The sequence below is a fragment of the Cherax quadricarinatus genome, unplaced genomic scaffold (assembly GCF_038502225.1).
Source record: "Cherax quadricarinatus isolate ZL_2023a unplaced genomic scaffold, ASM3850222v1 Contig657, whole genome shotgun sequence".
Taxonomy (NCBI): Eukaryota; Metazoa; Arthropoda; class Malacostraca; order Decapoda; family Parastacidae; genus Cherax; species Cherax quadricarinatus.
The window spans coordinates 128,506-147,220 of record NW_027195683.1 but is presented as its reverse complement, the minus strand read 5'-3'; the positions used below and the strand labels follow the sequence as shown (position 1 = coordinate 147,220).

General features: G+C 40.7%; 1 protein-coding gene across 1 annotated transcript; it reads right to left on the bottom strand.

The window, feature by feature from the left end:
• Positions 1-2,202: 2,202 nt before the first annotated feature.
• On the bottom strand, positions 2,203-12,946 carry LOC138851454 (uncharacterized). Its single transcript, XM_070080593.1, has 4 exons — positions 12,736-12,946; positions 11,115-11,417; positions 3,293-3,580; positions 2,203-2,591 (listed from the first exon to the last, which is right to left on the bottom strand). The coding sequence occupies exons 1-4, from the start codon at positions 12,944-12,946 to the stop codon at positions 2,218-2,220; spliced, it is 1,176 nt and encodes a 391-aa protein (XP_069936694.1). The 3' UTR covers positions 2,203-2,217.
• Between the last annotated feature and the right edge of the window lie 5,769 nt (positions 12,947-18,715).

Sequence of the window (18,715 nt, the reverse complement as noted above, 5' to 3'; positions counted from 1 at the left end):
GTATTTGATAGGAGTGAATAGTTTTTAATACTTGACGTGCTGTTGGAGTGTGAGCAAAGTAACATTTATGAAGGGATTCAGGGAAACCGGCAGGCCGGACTTGAGTCCTGGAGATGGGAAGTACAGTGCCTGCACTCTGAAGGAGGGGTGTTAATGTTGCAGTTTAAAAACTGTAGTGTAAAACACCCTTCTGGCAAGACAGTGATGGAGTGAATGATGATAACAGTTTTTCTTTTTCAGGCCACCCTGCCTTGGTGGGAGTTAATAAATAAAATAATAATAATAATAATAATAATAATAATAATAATAATAATAATAATAATAATAATAATTATTATTATTATTATTATTATTATTATTATTATTATTATTATTATTATTATTATTATTAGCGTATCTGCCTGTGAGTTATGACTCACTTGCCATGGATACGGGCTCCATTCGTTTTAATTTATTGTTATTGCTACAAAATGCCCTCTTGTTACATGGTCGTGGTGTTGTGTTCATCAGTAAACACAGCAGTGTCTCCTGACATGGTCGTGGTGTTGTGTTCATCAGTAAACACAGCAGTGTCTCCTGACATGGTCGTGGTGTTGTGTTCATCAGTAAACACGGCAGTGTCTCCTGACATGGTCGTGGTGTTGTGTTCGTCAGGAAACACAGCAGTGTCTCCTGACATGGTCGTGGTGTTGTGTTCATCAGTAAACACAGCAGTGTCTCCTGACATGGTCGTGGTGTTGTGTTCATCAGTAAACACAGCAGTGTCTCCTGACATGGTCGTGGTGTTGTGTTCATCAGTAAACACGGCAGTGTCTCCTGACATGGTCGTGGTGTTGTGTTCGTCAGGAAACACAGCAGTGTCTCCTGACATGGTCGTGGTGTTGTGTTCATCAGTAAACACAGCAGTGTCTCCTGACATGGTCGTGGTGTTGTGTTCATCAGTAAACACGGCAGTGTCTCCTGACATGGTCGTGGTGTTGTGTTCGTCAGGAAACACAGCAGTGTCTCCTGACATGGTTGTTTGATTACGTTTAAAGATTACTACAAGGAATTATTGCGCGTCATCTGTTCACCAGATAAAAATACTGTATCCTTTTTTTAGGGATTAAAATATTCTTGTATACATACTGCGTATATATCTCAGTGTATATACACTGAGAGACGTAACTGCCTCCCAGCATACATAAAAGGGATTACCAATACACCCCTGGCTGTCTTCGACAAGACGCTGGACCGGCACCTAAGTCAGTACCTGACTAGCCGGGCTGTAGCTAATACACCGGTTAACATGCGGCCAGCAGTAACAGCTTGGTTGTTCAGGTCCGGATCCACCTCGAGGCTTGCTCATGGAGAGGGCCTCGGGGGCGTTGACCCCCGAAACTCCCACCAGGTATATATCTCTCGGTGTGTATGCACCGAGAGATACACCTCTAGGGGTGTATACACACAGACATACACTTCTCGGTTTAATAAAAAATGGGTATAATCATAACCATATTTTTTTAAATAGGTGAATGGTGTAGCCAGCTGAAGGCTTCGCTCCAGCGGCGGGTTATCAGATAACTAAGACCCGCGTCAAGAAACACTTGTCCTGTTTCCTCTCAGTGTATCCTTGTGACACGGGACTTACATGAATTTGTTATGCAAATAATAGTTTACTCGTAACGTTTAACCTAGTTTTTAGTTAAGTTAGGGAGACAACTTGTCCACGCCAAATTAAACTTACTAACCTAACTTCTATATAAAACTTACATGATATACAAGGCTAGTATCTAGATTATATTTACCCTTAAATCATATTTTATATGCGAGACATTAACAGAATAACTTACGAGAATGATGAAGGAATCTTATTAAAATACGTAGACATTAATGTAATTGAAGAAAATATAACATCGTACTGTAAGAAAGTGACATAGGAAACGTACCACTTGGAGAAAAATTAAAAAAAAAAAATGACCTACGTTCTTTCTAAAATGTTGCCTAAAACCTTTACCCAGAATGTAGTTAGAAACATGAGAAAATATGGTGACAGTAAAATAAAAAAAATGGACGCACGTGTGAATGTGAGGCAATTAAGTTTGGTCTGAGGAATAAGAGAGTAGCTCCAATTCTTTAGATCAAGAACCCTTCACCAGCACCAAGGCGCATTCTCCTTGAAGACTCTGTAGATTCAATAACGCTAAGACGAAGGTAAAAAAAAAAATTAACAATAGACTAAAGCATTAAGGCAGGTTTAGTCTTACCTCGCAACTGGTCACTGGATACTCTCAACCCTCGTGATGCTGATGTACCACCTGTTACCTTCTCCGAAATGACCTGATTCAGCGAGTCATAATCATTTCCAGATTTAGGCTGTATCATCACTGCGTAATGGTTGGTGCTCGTCAACCCCAGGAAGAAGACGTAACACTGTATGTCTGAGGTGTCACAAGTCACTTCAGCAGTAATGAAAGTAGGAGACGGGTCGCTGTCGTCTTCTGGTATTATCGTCGCCAAGTACTCACTCACTGGTGACTTTGTTTGTGGCTCCATAGTCCATTGCCACTCGATGATACTGCTGGACACGAAGCTCCCTGTGATGTAGTAATCTGTAACAAGTCAATTAAAGGAAATTAAGTTATTTACCTAAGATAATCCAACAAATTATATAATATAGTTTATTTCCATTGATTCTTCCACTTTCGTCGCCCCAAATGATACGACCCATAAAAGCTGACTAATCCCTGTGTATTTATTGATTCATGAATCACGAAATCGTAATGACACGATTTCAAACAAACCATACCCCGGCCGGGATTGAACCCGCGGTCATAGAGTCTCAAAACTCCAGCCCGTCGCGTTAGCCACTAGACCAGCTAGCCACAATAAGATTCGTCCAACTAGGTATATTTCTACACCATAGGAAGGTTAGCACAGGCACCACTGTGACCACAAATGCAAGTTTTTACACACGAATCTCCAGCTAGCGTGGCCGTGACGAGTTCGTCACGTATATATCAATAACACTCCATCCCACGGGTAGGGATTGATCCCGCGGTCAGAGAGTCTCAGAACTCCAGACCGTCGCGTTATGCTAACCTTCCTATGGTGTAGAAATATACCTAGTTGGCCGTATCTTATTGAAGCTAGCTGGCCCATTGGCTAACGCGACGGTCTGGAGTTCTGAGACTCTCTGACCGCGGGATCAAACCCCACCCATGGTATGGTTTGTCTGCAATCGTGTCATTACGATTTCGTGAGTCAAGGTAACACTGTCTGTATAGCTGTAACATGCCTCTTGTCATCTTACCTTGGAGTATTTGAAGGTCTGATTCTAACACAGTGTTAGTGTCAGGATCTGTGAAACCGACTAAGAGAACATTCACAAGACTGGTTCCTGATGTATATCCTGTTGCATCACAAGACAGAGGATCAGCAGCAACATCAACGTCGGGACATGCAGCCACGTTATATGTACCTTCCGTTGAATCTTTGGTCCAATAGCTTACAATATCAAAATTTGTACTTGTGGTGGCTTCATGTGTTGCTTCCACTCTAGGTGTTTCATATGCTAGCGTCAAACTTGTAAATATGTCACCTGCAAAAAAAAAAAAAAAGGAATAAATATGTGAATGTAAAAGTTACATAATGAATCAATCACGAAAAAATTAATAAGATATAAAAGCTAAATAATTCTATGATCCATACTTGTAACTCATCCTCAATAAAAAAAACTTGCGTTTAAGTTATTTTTAGATCAGCACAAAGGTTAGGCTTCCCAATGATTATTGATTATAATCATGGGGCGCTCTAAACCCGTAGGGTTATACAGCGCCTGAGGGGGGATGGAAGGTATTCAGGCTCAATTCAGGGAACAGAAGCACAGATCCAATTCCCTATATCAAGAGCCCCTCACCAGTGTTGTTACATCAATAACATGTTCTCCAGAAGTGTTGTTATATCAATAACATGCTCTGCAGGAGTGTTGTTACATCAATAACATGTTCTCCAGAAGTGTTGTTATATCAATAACATGCTCTGCAGGAGTGTTGTTACATCAATAACATGTTCTCCAGAAGTGTTGTTATATCAATAACATGCTCTTCAGCAGTGTTGTTACATCAATAACATGCTCTGCAGGAGTGTTGTTACATCAATAACATGCTCTTCAGCAGTGTTGTTACATCAATAACATGTTCTCCAGAAGTGTTGTTACATCAATAACATGCTCTTCAGCAGTGTTGTTACATCAATAACATGTTCTCCAGAAGTGTTGTTACATCAATAACATGCTCTTCAGCAGTGTTGTTACATCAATAACATACTCTCCAGGAGTGTTGTTACATCAATAACATGCTCTTCAGCAGTGTTGTTACATCAATAACATACTCTCCAGGAGTGTTGTTACGTAAATAACACTCTCCAGGTGTGTTGTTACATCAGTAACATGATCTGCAGGAGTGTTGTTACATCAATAACATGATCTGCAGGAGTGTTGTTACATCAATAACATGATCTCCAGGAGTGTTGTTACATCAATAACATGATCTCCAGGAGTGTTGTTACGTAAATAACACGATCTCCAGGAATGTTGTTACATCAATAACATGCTCTGCAAGAGTGTTGTTGCATCAATAACATGATCTGCAGGAGTGTTGTTACATCAATAACATACTCTCCAGGAGTGTTGTTACATCAATAACACTCTCCAGGTGTGTTGTTACATCAGTAACATGATCTGCAGGAGTGTTGTTACATCAATAACATGATCTCCAGGAGTGTTGTTACATCAATAACATGTTCTGCAGGAGTGTTGTTACATCAATAACATGTTCTGCAGGAGTGTTATTACATCCATAACATGATCTCCAGGAGTATTGTTACATCAATAACATGAACTCCAGGAGTATTGTTACATCAATAACATGATCTCCAGGACTGCTGTTACATCAATAACATGATCTCCAGGAGTGTTGTTACATCAATAACATGATCTCCAGGAGTGCTTGTTACATCAATAACATGATCTCCAGGAGTGTTGTTACATCAATAACATGGGAGTGCTGTTACATCAATAACATGATCTCCAGGAGTTGTTACATCAATAACATGGTCTCCAGGAGTATTGTTACTCAATAACAGGAGTGCTTTACATTACATCAATAACATGATCTCCAGGACTGCTGTTACATCAATAACATGCTCTGCAGGAGTGTTGTTACATCAATAACATGCTCTGCAAGAGTGTTGTTGCATCAATAACATGATCTCCAGGAGTGCTGTTACATCAATAACATGATCTCCAGGAGTGCTGTTACATCAATAACATGGTCTCCAGGAGTGCTGTTACATCAATAACATGCTCTCCAGGAGTGTTGTTACATCAATAACATGATCTCCAGGAGTGTCAATAACATGATCTCCAGGAGTGCTGTTACATCAATAACATGATCTCCAGGAGTGCTGTTACATCAATAACATGATCTCCAGGAGTGCTGTTACATCAATAACATGATCTCCAGGAGTGCTGTTACATCAATAACATGATCTCCAGGAGTGTTGTTACATCAATAACATGATCTCCAGGAGTGCTGTTACATCAATAACATGATCTCCAGGAGTGCTGTTACATCAATAACATGATCTCCAGGAGTGCTGTTACATCAATAACATGATCTCCAGGAGTGCTGTTACATCAATAACATGGTCTCCAGGAGTGCTGTTACATCAATAACATGATCTCCAGGAGTGCTGTTACATCAATAACATGATCTCCAGGAGTGCTGTTACATCAATAACATGATCTCCAGGAGTGCTGTTACATCAATAACATGTCTCCAGGAGTGCTGTTACATCAATAACATGATCTCCAGGAGTGCTGTTACATCAATAACATGATCTCCAGGAGTGCTGTTACATCAATAACATGATCTCCAGGAGTGTTGTTACATCAATAACATGATCTCCAGGAGTGCTGTTACATCAATAACATGATCTCCAGGAGTGCTATTACATCAATAACATGATCTCCAGGAGTGTTGTTACATCAATAACATGATTACATCAATAACATGATCTCCAGGAGTATTACATCAATAACATGACCTCCAGGAGTGCTGTTACATCAATAACATGATCTCCAGGAGTGCTGTTACATCAATAACATGATCTCCAGGAGTGCTGTTACATCAATAACATGATCTCCAGGAGTGCTGTTACATCAATAACATGATCTCCAGGAGTGCTGTTACATCAATAACATGGTCTCCAGGAGTGCTGTTACATCAATAACATGGTCTCCAGGAGTGCTGTTACATCAATAACATGATCTCCAGGAGTATTACATCAATAACATGACCTCCCCAGGAGTGCTGTTACATCAATAACATGACCTCCAGGAGTGCTGTTACATCAATAACATGATCTCCAGGAGTGGTGTTACATCAATAACATGATCTCCAGGAGTGCTGTTACATAAATAACATGGAGGAGTGCTGTTACATCAATAACATGGTCTCCAGGAGTGCTGTTACATCAATAACATGGTCTCCAGGAGTGCTGTTACATCAATAACATGATCTCCAGGAGTGCTGTTACATCAATAACATGATCTCCAGGAGTGCTGTTACATCAATAACATGATCTCCAGGAGTGCTGTTACATCAATAACATGATCTCCAGGAGTGCTGTTACATCAATAACATGATCTCCAGGAGTGCTGTTACATCAATAACATGATCTCCAGGAGTGCTGTTACATCAATAACATGGTCTCCAGGAGTGCTGTTACATCAATAACATGGTCTCCAGGAGTCTCCAGGAGTGCTGTTACATCAATAACATGCTCTCCAGGAGTGCTGTTACATCAATAACATGACCTCCAGGAGTGCTGTTACATCAATAACATGATCTCCAGGAGTGTTGTTATAACAATAACATGGTCTCCAGGAGTGCTGTTACATCAATAACATGAGGAGTGCTGTTACATCAATAACATGATCTCCAGGAGTGCTGTTACATCAATAACATGATCTCCAGGAGTGTTGTTACATCAATAACATGATCTCCAGGAGTGCTGTTACATCAATAACATGGTCTCCAGGAGTGCTGTTACATCAATAACATGATCTCCAGGAGTGCTGTTACATCAATAACATGATCTCCAGGAGTGCTGTTACATCAATAACATGATCTCCAGGAGTGCTGTTACATCAATAACATGGTCTCCAGGAGTGCTGTTACATCAATAACATGATCTCCAGGAGTGTTGTTACATCAATAACATGATCTCCAGGAGTGCTGTTACATCAATAACATGGTCTCCAGGAGTGCTGTTACATCAATAACATGGTCTCCAGGAGTGCTGTTACATCAATAACATGATCTCCAGGAGTGTTGTTACATCAATAACATGATCTCCAGGAGTGCTGTTACATCAATAACATGGTCTCCAGGAGTGCTGTTACATCAATAACATGGTCTCCAGGAGTGCTGTTACATCAATAACATGGTCTCCAGGAGTGCTGTTACATCAATAACATGGGAGTGCTGTTACATCAATAACATGGTCTCCAGGAGTCTCATCAATAACATGGTCTCCAGGAGTGCTGTTACATCAATAACATGTTCTCCAGGAGTGCTGTTACATCAATAACATGATCTCCAGGAGTGCTGTTACATCAATAACATGATCTCCAGGAGTCTCAATAACAGGAGTGCTGTTACATCAATAACATGATCTCCAGGAGTGCTGTTACATCAATAACATGATCTCCAGGAGTGCTGTTACATCAATAACATGTTCTCCAGGAGTGCTGTTACATCAATAACATGATCTCCAGGAGTGCTGTTACATCAATAACATGATCTCCAGGAGTGTTGTTAACATGATCTCCAGGAGTGCACATCAATAACATGATCTCCAGGAGTATTGTTACAACAATAACATGATCTCCAGGAGTTTACCTGGAGTTTACCTGGAGAGAGTTCCGGGGGTCAACGCCCCCGCGGCCCCGTCTGAGACCAGGCTGAGACCAGGCTGTTACCTCAATAACATGACCTCCAGGAGTGCTGTTACAGTATTACCATGATCTCCCGGAGTGTTGTTACATCAATAACATGACCTCCAGGAGTGCTGTTACATCAATAACATGACCTCCAGGAGTGTTGTTACATCAATAAGATGATCTCCAGGAGTGTTGTTACATCAATAACATGATCTCCAGGAGTGTTGTTACATCAATAACATGATCTCCAGGAGTGTTGTTACAATAATAACATGACCTCCAGGAGTATTACATCAGTAACATGATCTCCAGGAGTGTTGTTACAACAATAACATGATCTCCAGGAGTGCTGTTACATCAATCACATGACCTCCCGGAGTGGTTACATCAATAACATGATCTCCAGGAGTGTTGTTACAACAATAACATGACCTCCAGGAGTATTACATCAGTAACATGATCTCCAGGAGTGTTGTTACAACAATAACATGATCTCCAGGAGTATAACATCAATAACATGACCTCCAGGAGTGCTGTTACATCAATAACATGATCTCCAGGAGTGTTGTTACAACAATAACATGACCTCCAGGAGTATTACATCAGTAACATGATCTCCAGGAGTGCTGTTACATCAATAACATGATCTCCAGGAGTGCTGTTACATCAATAACATGATCTCCAGGAGTGCTGTTACATCAATAACATGATCTCCAGACACATTATTATTGGTGTTACCCTCCAGAAAGAAGTGCCCAACCCGTGATGTTTATATAGCGTTGGCTCCTGTCAGGTGATAGTCGGAATTCTTACTATAACCTTTCTTGAAGGTTCTCGCTCATAGCTTGATAATACCTCCTCTTAGTGACCTCAAACTTGCAAGTCAGGCGTATTTTACTTAGATGATCTTTCAGACTATTATTGGAGTTTGTAGGTGGTAGTTTCTTAACCTTTATTTTAAAACTGTGATACATGTTTTTTTGTGCAATAACATGAGAATATATCTTTTGAACGGTTTGAAACTTTAAACAATGGTATATCTGACCCACTGGAATATACAGAAAACTTTATGTTGTATAGGTTTCAATATGACAGTTTACTAACATAATTATGAGGAATTATTTATATTCAACTCGAGAATGCCTATTCATATCGGCTTCAAACTTTCAGTACTAGTGTATCTTGCTCAAAGAAAGGTCTTGGACTGCGTAAGTCCTATTTCCAAATTTTAATAAACCAACTGTGATATTGGCTTCTGGGCGATAACTAAATAATATCGATATTGATAGGCTTCATAATTTTAATGTTGGTGTATTAGAGGAATGTTAGGATTGGTTATAGGCTCCGTAGGTCATAATTTACTTAGAAAATGTTCTTCTTTCATAATTTTATGAAAAATTTGTGATTCAAGATCGTTCTAGAGCACTAGGAAATTTGTGATTCAAGACCGTTCTAGAGCACTAGGAAATTTGTGATTCAAGACCGTTCTAGAGCACTAGGAAATTTGTGATTCAAGACCGTTCTAGAGCACTAGGAAATTTGTGATTCAAGACCGTTCTAGAGCACTAGGAAATTTGTGATACATGACCGTTCTAGAGCACTAGGAAATTTGTGATACATGACCGTTCTAGAGCACTAGGAAATTTGTGATACATGACCGTTCTAGAGCACTAGGAAATTTGTGATACATGACCGTTCTAGAGCACTAGGAAATTTGTGATACATGACCGTTCTAGAGCACTAGGAAATTTGTGATACATGACCGTTCTAGAGCACTAGGAAATTTGTGATACATGACCGTTCTAGAGCACTAGGAAATTTGTGATACATGACCGTTCTAGAGCACTAGGAAATTTGTGATACATGACCGTTCTAGAGCACTAGGAAATTTGTGATACATGACCGTTCTAGAGCACTAGGAAATTTGTGATACATGACCGTTCTAGAGCACTAGGAAATTTGTGATTCAAGACCGTTCTAGAGCACTAGGAAATTTGTGATTCAAGACCGTTCTAGAGCACTAGGAAATTTGGTTATCAGCTGAAAAGTCACAGGATTATACCGTTTTAAATATACACCATATATATATATATATATATATATATTATGCAGTTCCCTTCAGCATTTTAAATAAAATAATTTTGATCTAAAACTTTAAGAAAATATAAAATTATACTGAATTAAAACATTTAACTATTTTTCTTTACAAAACTATGCAATATTCTTGAGTGATTTAACAGGAAAGTTTATTTTCCCTGTGGCTCCGACAATCTTAATATTTTTTCTAGACTGAGCTCTAGCTCTTGGCTCTCTCGAGGATGTTAATGAGTTTCTCCTGTGCCTCCTACGTATGTTGATCCATTGTGCTTGGTCAGCTGGAGGATGCTAAGTTATGTGCTTCTTTACAGAGATGATTACTTACTCAGCCTCTTGAGTTCGTTGAGGTACGGTTCTGTGAATATTATTATTATTATAATCATGGAGAAGCGCTAAACCCGTTGGATTATACAGCGCATGTGGGCGGGGGGGATGGAAGGTATTCAGGTTCAATTCAGGGAACCGGAGCAGAGATCCAATTCCCTAGATCAAGAGCCCCTAACCAGCGTCAAGGAACCTTCCTTGAGGGGTCGGTTCTGTGACTCACTGGATACACCTCGGCTCGGCTTAGCTTCTTAACTTTTTAAAACATAATACACATCGAAAGGTCGCTTATAACACACGACATTAGAAAAGAATGGTGGACTATAAGTGCCATTTTGATTTCCCTATGTTATCTAAAGCGTTGCAAGTGCAGTGTTTACATTGAATGATAAGTGCAACTTATGCACGAGAAAGATTTTTTCATTTCCAAGGAAAAACCGAATTTCAAGCACCGATAACGCACTACAGTAATAAAAATTCTGCCACTGGCAGGTCCAGGAGCCGCAGGTCATCTTTGGTGACCTGTGCTCGCCGAAGGTGACCCCAGGTCATTAAAAATGACCCCAGATCATCCAAATTGGGCCCAGATCATCCAAAGTGACCCCAACCATTTATAGTTATTTTTTTAACATTTAGTATGAACTAATAATGTCTTGTAAAAAAAATATGAGGCTAATTATTATTAATAATATCAAATACATCTTACTTGGAGCTGGAGTGTCAGAGATAGTTACTGTACCCCGCGTCACTCTCACAGGTCCTTTAGTGTCATCATTCACCGTCACGTCAGAGATGTCACGGTAGACCTTGAGAGTCGCAGCGTCAGTGGGTACATCTTTAAGTATTACATAATGTGTGTTCTTCCCGTAATCAGACGACCCAAGAATATCCATCTGCGTATTGTCAACCATGATGTTGTCACCTTCCTTCACCCCAGGCTCACACACCAGCCGATACATTCCATTACTAAACTTACTGACGCTCGTGCACGTTGCCAAGTCTTGATAATCTGAAAAAAAGGCACAATAACTAATACCCAGGAAAGAAACATCTATTATAAAACTTTTTGAAAGTTTTCGTAAAGTTACAAGTTTTAGTTCAAGTTTTAGTTGAATATACAGACAGGAAAGAGCTCAGTTTCCTATTTATTTATTTTTATGTGATCGTTCGACATAAAAATCAACTTTGTTTTTGTGAGTATTATACTCATGATATTCTCACAGCCTCAAAAAATTCCCGGTCATGGTTATAGAAGTAATATTAACATACATTCATGGGGAAGTGTTGAACCCGTATGGGTCACACAGCATCTGAGAGGTAACCAGGTTTGATCAAAGTACTGGGAGGGTAAGTTCAGTTTCATGGATCAAGAGCCCTTCACCAGCATCAAGTCAGGTTCCTGCCCTTGAAAGGGGGGGGGGAATAGAGCTATGCTCATTGTCTCTGTTTTTTTTATTTTAACAAAGATATTTTAGGTTTCCTTTATTTTTGTCACAGGGAATCTTGGTGCAGAAAATATCTTCTACTCGATTGCTAAATTTTTGGCTCACCCGGTGGGTCTCGTCTGTTTACACTAGCTAGCCCTGTCCACTTGTAGTTACACCTACAACTGCTGCGTCTCTCCACTGGCTCCACTATAAAAATCTTCGTCCACGTGTCTCTGTTAAAATTCATAAAGCGACTGGTGAGCAAAAACGTAATAAACCTTCCCAGATGTTACAAATGTGTCTTATTCATCAGTTTGTTGCTATTGTGAAAATTGGATAAATGACAATAACAATAACAGAGGTTAAAGTTGTGCACATGATGTATTCGTATTTTTGACATGTCTAATACTTGTCGAGAAAATAAAATTTCTACCACGACAGTTATATCCATTTCCCCTCTTTTTTAAAAACTACTTAACTTTCGAGTATCAAAATACATGAATGTAATGTCTTGTTTTTTGCTTGTTACTGTGTGAGACTTTTGTTCTTTGTTAAACAAAATATAATTAATATAACAAGATATTATGGCATAATGGAAACCTTAACTGAGATAAAATTATGCTTGGAGACCCAACTTCTTCAAGGCTGACAGTACATAGTAATTATGTGTACATAAAATTGGGAGAGTAAATGTTTATGATTTCAGGTGTGAAACATCACTATGGTTGTCTAACTATTGTCCTTTATTATAAGTTCTGGTGAAAAAGAAAATGAAGATACTGAACAAACACGTTCCTGCTCCAGTAGCCAATCAAGAGCCATTCTGGATTGAATAATAAAAAAAAAAAATGCCGGAGTGACCGAAATGATGAACTGTTAAATTAGAGGAAAATCTATTACCTTCCATGATGAAGGCGATAGAACCTTGCCCGAGTAGCGAACTACTGTCTGTTGATGAATACAACTGAAGTTCGAGGACGATGTTATCACCCACAGTGAGGGCTGGGTCGGCGAAGGTCACGCAATTATCTGTGGATATTGTCGCTGCCACATTTATCTCATTAGCCGTAGAGTCACTGACCCACAGTGGGTGAGGTTGGTATGGCTTCATAACATATATCAACGTTAGGCTATTTCGGGTGTATGCCCCAAAACATTCCCTAACACACACACAAACACACAATATATACTTATATATATATATATATATATATATATATATATATATATATATATATATATATATATATATATATATATATATATATATATATATATATATATATAACAAGAAAGGGTGAAAAAAGAAAGAAAATCCCCAAAAAGAAAATACTTTCATCATTCAACTCTTTCACCTCACTCACACATAATCACTGTTAATGCAGAGGTGCCCAGAATACAACAGTTTAGAAGTATATACGTATAAAGATACACAACATATCCCTCCTATTTGCCAATATCCCGAACCCCTTCTTTAGAGTGCAGGCATTGTACTTCCCATTTCCAGGACTCAAGTCCGGTTATATAAAATAACCGGTTTCCCTGAATCCCTTCACTAAATATTACCCTGCTCACACTCCAACAGCTCGTCAGGTCCCAAATACCATTCGTCTCCATTCACTCCTATCTAACACGCTCACGCACGCTTGCTGGAAGTCCAAACCCCTCGCCCACAACACCTCCTTTACCCCCTCCCTCCAACCTTTTCGAGGACGACCCCTACCCCGCCTTCCTTCCCCTACAGATTTATACGCTCTCCATGTCATTCTACTTTGATCCATTCTCTCTAAATGACCAAACCACCTCAACAAACCCTCTTCAGCCCTCTGACTAATACTTTTATTAACTCCACACCTTCTCCTAATTTCCACACTCCGAATTTTCTGCATAATATTTACACCACACATTGCCCTTAGACAGGACATCTCCACTGCCTCCAACCGTCTCCTCGCTGCTGCATTTACAACCCAAGCTTCACACCCATATAAGAGTGTTGGTACTACTATACTTTCATACATTCCCTTCTTTCATATGCCTTTTCTAAATCCATAAATGCAATAAAAACTTCCCTACCTTTATCTAAATACTGTTCACATATATGCTTCAATGTAAACACTTGATCTACACATCCCCTACCCACTCTGAAACCTCCTTGCTCATCCGCAATCCTACATTCTGTCTTACCTCTAATTCTTTCAATTATAACCCTACCGTACACTTTTCCTGGTATACTCAGTAAACTTATTCCTCTATAATTTTTACAATCTCTTTTGTCCCCTTTCCCTTTATATAAAGGGACTATACATGCTCTCCGCCAATCCCTAGGTACCTTCCCCTCTTTCATACATTTATTAAACAAAAGTACCAACCACTCCAACACTATATCCCCCCCTGCTTTTAACATTTCTGTCATGATCCCATCAGTTCCAGCTGCTTTACCCCCTTTCATTCTACGTAATGCCTCACGTACCTCCCCCACACTTACATTCTGCTCTTCTTCACTCCTAAAAGATGGTATACCTCCCTGACCAGTGCATGAAATTACCGCCTCCCTTTCTTCCTCAACATTTAAAAGTTCCTCAAAATATTCTCGCCATCTACCTAATACCTCCATCTCCCCATCTACTAACTCCCCTACTCTGTTTTTAACTGACAAATCCATACGTTCCCTAGGCTTTCTTAACTTGTTTAACTCACTCCAAAATTTTTTCTTATTTTCATTAAAATTTCTTGACAGTGCCTCTCCCACTCTATCATCTGCTCTCCTTTTGCACTCTCTCACCACTCTCTTCACCTTTCTTTTACTCTCCATATACTCTGCTCTTCTTATAACACTTCTGCTTTGTAAAAACCTCTCATAAGCTAACTTTTTCTCTTTTATCACACCCTTTACTTCATCATTCCACCAATCACTCCTCTTTCCTCCTGCCCCCACCCTCCTATAACCACAAACTTCTGCCCCACATTCTAATACTGCATTTTTAAAACTATTCCAACCCTCTTCAACCCCCCCACTACTCATCTTTGCACCAGCCCACCTTTCTGCCAATAGTCGCTTATATCTCACCCGAACTTCCTCCTCCCTTAGTTTATACACTTTCACCTCCCTCTTACTTGTTGTTGCCACCTTCCTCTTTTCCCATCTACCTCTTTGGAGCCTACCCATCACCTGGAGAGAGTTTCGGGGGTCAACGCCCCCGCGGCCCGGTCTGTGACCAGGCCTCCTGGTGGATCAGCGCCTGATCAACCAGGCTGTTGCTGCTGGCTGCACGCAAACCAACGTACGAGCCACAGCCCGGCTGATCAGGAACTGACTTTAGGTGCTTGTCCAGTGCCAGCTTGAAGACTGCCAGGGGTCTGTTGGTAATCCCCCTTATGTGTGCTGGGAGGCAGTTGAACAGTCTCGGGCCCCTGACACTTATTGTATGGTCTCTTAACGTGCTAGTGACACCCCTGCTTTTCATTGGGGGGATGGTGCATCGTCTGCCAAGTCTTTTGCTTTCGTAGTGAGTGATTTTCGTGTGCAAGTTCGGTACTAGTCCCTCTAGGATTTTCCAGGTGTATATAATCATGTATCTCTCCCTCCTGCGTTCCAGGGAATACAGGTTTAGAAACCTCAAGCGCTCCCAGTAATTGAGGTGTTTTATCTCCGTTATGCGCGCCGTGAAAGTTCTCTGTACATTTTCTAGGTCGGCAATTTCACCTGCCTTGAAAGGTGCTGTTAGAGTGCAGCAATATTCCAGCCTAGATAGAACAAGTGACCTGAAGAGTGTCATCATGGGCTTGGCCTCCCTAGTTTTGAAGGTTCTCATTATCCATCCTGTCATTTTTCTAGCAGATGCGATTGATACAATGTTATGGTCCTTGAAGGTGAGATCCTCCGACATAATCACTCCCAGGTCTTTGACGTTGGTGTTTCGCTCTATTTTGTGGCCAGAATTTGTTTTGTACTCTGATGAAGATTTAATTTCCTCATGTTTACCATATCTGAGTAATTGAAATTTCTCATCGTTGAACTTCATATTGTTTTCTGCAGCCCACTGAAAGATTTGGTTGATGTCCGCCTGGAGCCTTGCAGTGTCTGCAATGGAAGACACTGTCATGCAGATTCGGGTGTCATCTGCAAAGGAAGACACGGTGCTGTGGCTGACATCCTTGTCTATGTCGGATATGAGGATGAGGAACAAGATGGGAGCTAGTACTGTGCCTTGTGGAACAGAGCTTTTCACCGTAGCTGCCTCGGACTTTACTCTGTTGACGACTACTCTCTGTGTTCTGTTAGTGAGGAAATTATAGATCCATCGACCGACTTTTCCTGTTATTCCTTTAGCGCGCATTTTGTGCGCTATTACGCCATGGTCACACTTGTCGAAGGCTTTTGCAAAGTCTGTATATATTACATCTGCATTCTTTTTGTCTTCTAGTGCATTTAGGACCTTGTCGTAGTGATCCAGTAGTTGAGACAGACAGGAGCGACCTGTTCTAAACCCATGTTGCCCTGGGTTGTGTAACTGATGGGTTTCTAGATGGGTGGTGATCTTGCTTCTTAGGACCCTTTCAAAGATTTTTATGATATGGGATGTTAGTGCTATTGGTCTGTAGTTCTTTGCTGTTGCTTTACTGCCCCCTTTGTGGAGTGGGGCTATGTCTGTTGTTTTTAGTAACTGAGGGACGACCCCCGTGTCCATGCTCCCTCTCCATAGGATGGAAAAGGCTCGTGATAGGGGCTTCTTGCAGTTCTTGATGAACACAGAGTTCCATGAGTCTGGCCCTGGGGCAGAGTGCATGGGCATGTCATTTATCGCCTGTTCGAAGTCATTTGGCGTCAGGATAACATCGGATAGGCTTGTGTTAATCAAATTTTGTGGCTCTCTCATAAAAAATTCATTTTGATCTTCGACTCTCAGTCTGGTTAGCGGCTTGCTAAAAACTGAGTCATATTGGGACTTGAGTAGCTCACTCATTTCCTTGCTGTCATCTGTGTAGGACCCATCTTGTTTAAGTAGGGGCCCAATACTGGACGTTGTTCTCGATTTTGATTTGGCATAGGAGAAGAAATACTTTGGGTTTCTTTCGATTTCATTTATGGCTTTTAGTTCTTCCCGCGATTCCTGACTCCTAAAGGATTCTTTTAGCTTAAGTTCGATGCTTGCTATTTCTCTGACCAGTGTCTCCCTGCGCATTTCAGATATATTGACCTCTTTTAGCCGCTCTGTTATTCTTTTCCGTCGCCTGTAAAGGGAGCGCCTGTCTCTTTCTATTTTACATCTACTCCTCCTTTTTCTTAGAGGAATAAGCCTTGTGCATACATCGAGTGCCACCGAGTTAATCTGTTCTAGGCATAAGTTTGGGTCTGTGTTGCTTAGTATATCTTCCCAGCTTATATCGGTTAGGACTTGGTTTACTTGGTCCCACTTTATGTTTTTGTTATTGAAGTTGAATTTGGTGAATGCTCCCTCGTGACTAGTCTCATTTTGTCGGTCTGGGGCTCCACGCATACATGTCTGAACCTCAATTATGTTGTGATCTGAGTATATTGTTTTTGATATGGTGACATTTCTTATCAGATCATCATTGTTAGTGAAGATGAGGTCTAGTGTATTCTCCAGTCTAGTAGGCTCTATTATTTGCTGGTTTAAATTGAATTTTGTGCAGAGATTTAAAAGCTCGTGTGAGTGTGAGTTTTCATCAGAGCTGCCTCCTGGTGTTATTACTGCAACAATATTATTTGCTATATTCCTCCATTTTAGGTGCCTTAAGTTGAAATCCCCCAGGAGCAAGATGTTGGGTGCAGGAGCTGGAAGATTTTCCAGACAGTGGTCAATTTTTAACAGCTGTTCCTGGAATTGCTGGGATGTTGCATCCGGAGGCTTGTAGACTACCACAATGACTAGGTTTTGGTTCTCGACCTTTACTGCTAAAACTTCCACTACGTCATTTGAGGCATTAAGCAGTTCTGTGCAAACAAGTGACTCTGCAATGTACAGGCCAACCCCCCCCCCCCTTTTGCCTGTTCACTCTGTCACATCTGTATAGGTTGTAACCTGGGATCCATATTTCGTTGTCCAAGTGATCCTTTATGTGGGTCTCAGTGAAAGCCGCGAACATTGCCTTTGCCTCTGCAAGCAGTCCACGGATGAAAGGTATTTTGTTGTTTGTTGCTGGCTTTAGACCCTGTATATTTGCAAAGAAGAATGTTATCGGACTGGTGGTATTGTTGGTACTGGGGGGGGATTTTTTTTCCGGCATTAGTATCTGTATCTGTTGGTTTGGAGTGGAGGCCATCGACTGTGGTTCCACTCCAGGAATGACTGGATTTGGTGTACGATTTCTGCCATTTCCTGCCAGTTTTTTTTCCTTCCTGGCACTAAAAAACCTCTCCCTCTTGAGTGGCTGTGGCTACCCAGGTTTTCCCATGGCCTGGATGTTTTGTATCTTTTTGTCCCCTTTAGATGGTATGCCTGGCAATTTAAGTTATAGCACAGTCTTTCCTGTACTGAAGAGGTACACATTTCAGGGTGAAAAAGCTTACAGGAAGGGAGTTTGCATTTTCCTGTTGTCATATGGGCATGACATTTTCTAGGGTGGTCATAGTTGCATGTCCCATCTGTTTTTCCAGATTTCCCATGCCAGCAGATACCAAGTGCATAGTATGTGCACAGGCTTGGTTTCCGTTTGCCTTGGGTTTCTGTGACTGTATTCCCTGTTGGTGCATGTTTCCCTGTCTTACTTCTATCCTCCCTAGCACCAACAATGGAGCTCCCACCAGTTGTTTTTGGTAATTTATCCTCACTATTGCTATTGGAGTCCTCTTGTTTGCTATTTCCTGCGGTATTTCTAGTTTGCAATATTGGTTTTATCTTATCTTTGACTACACTTG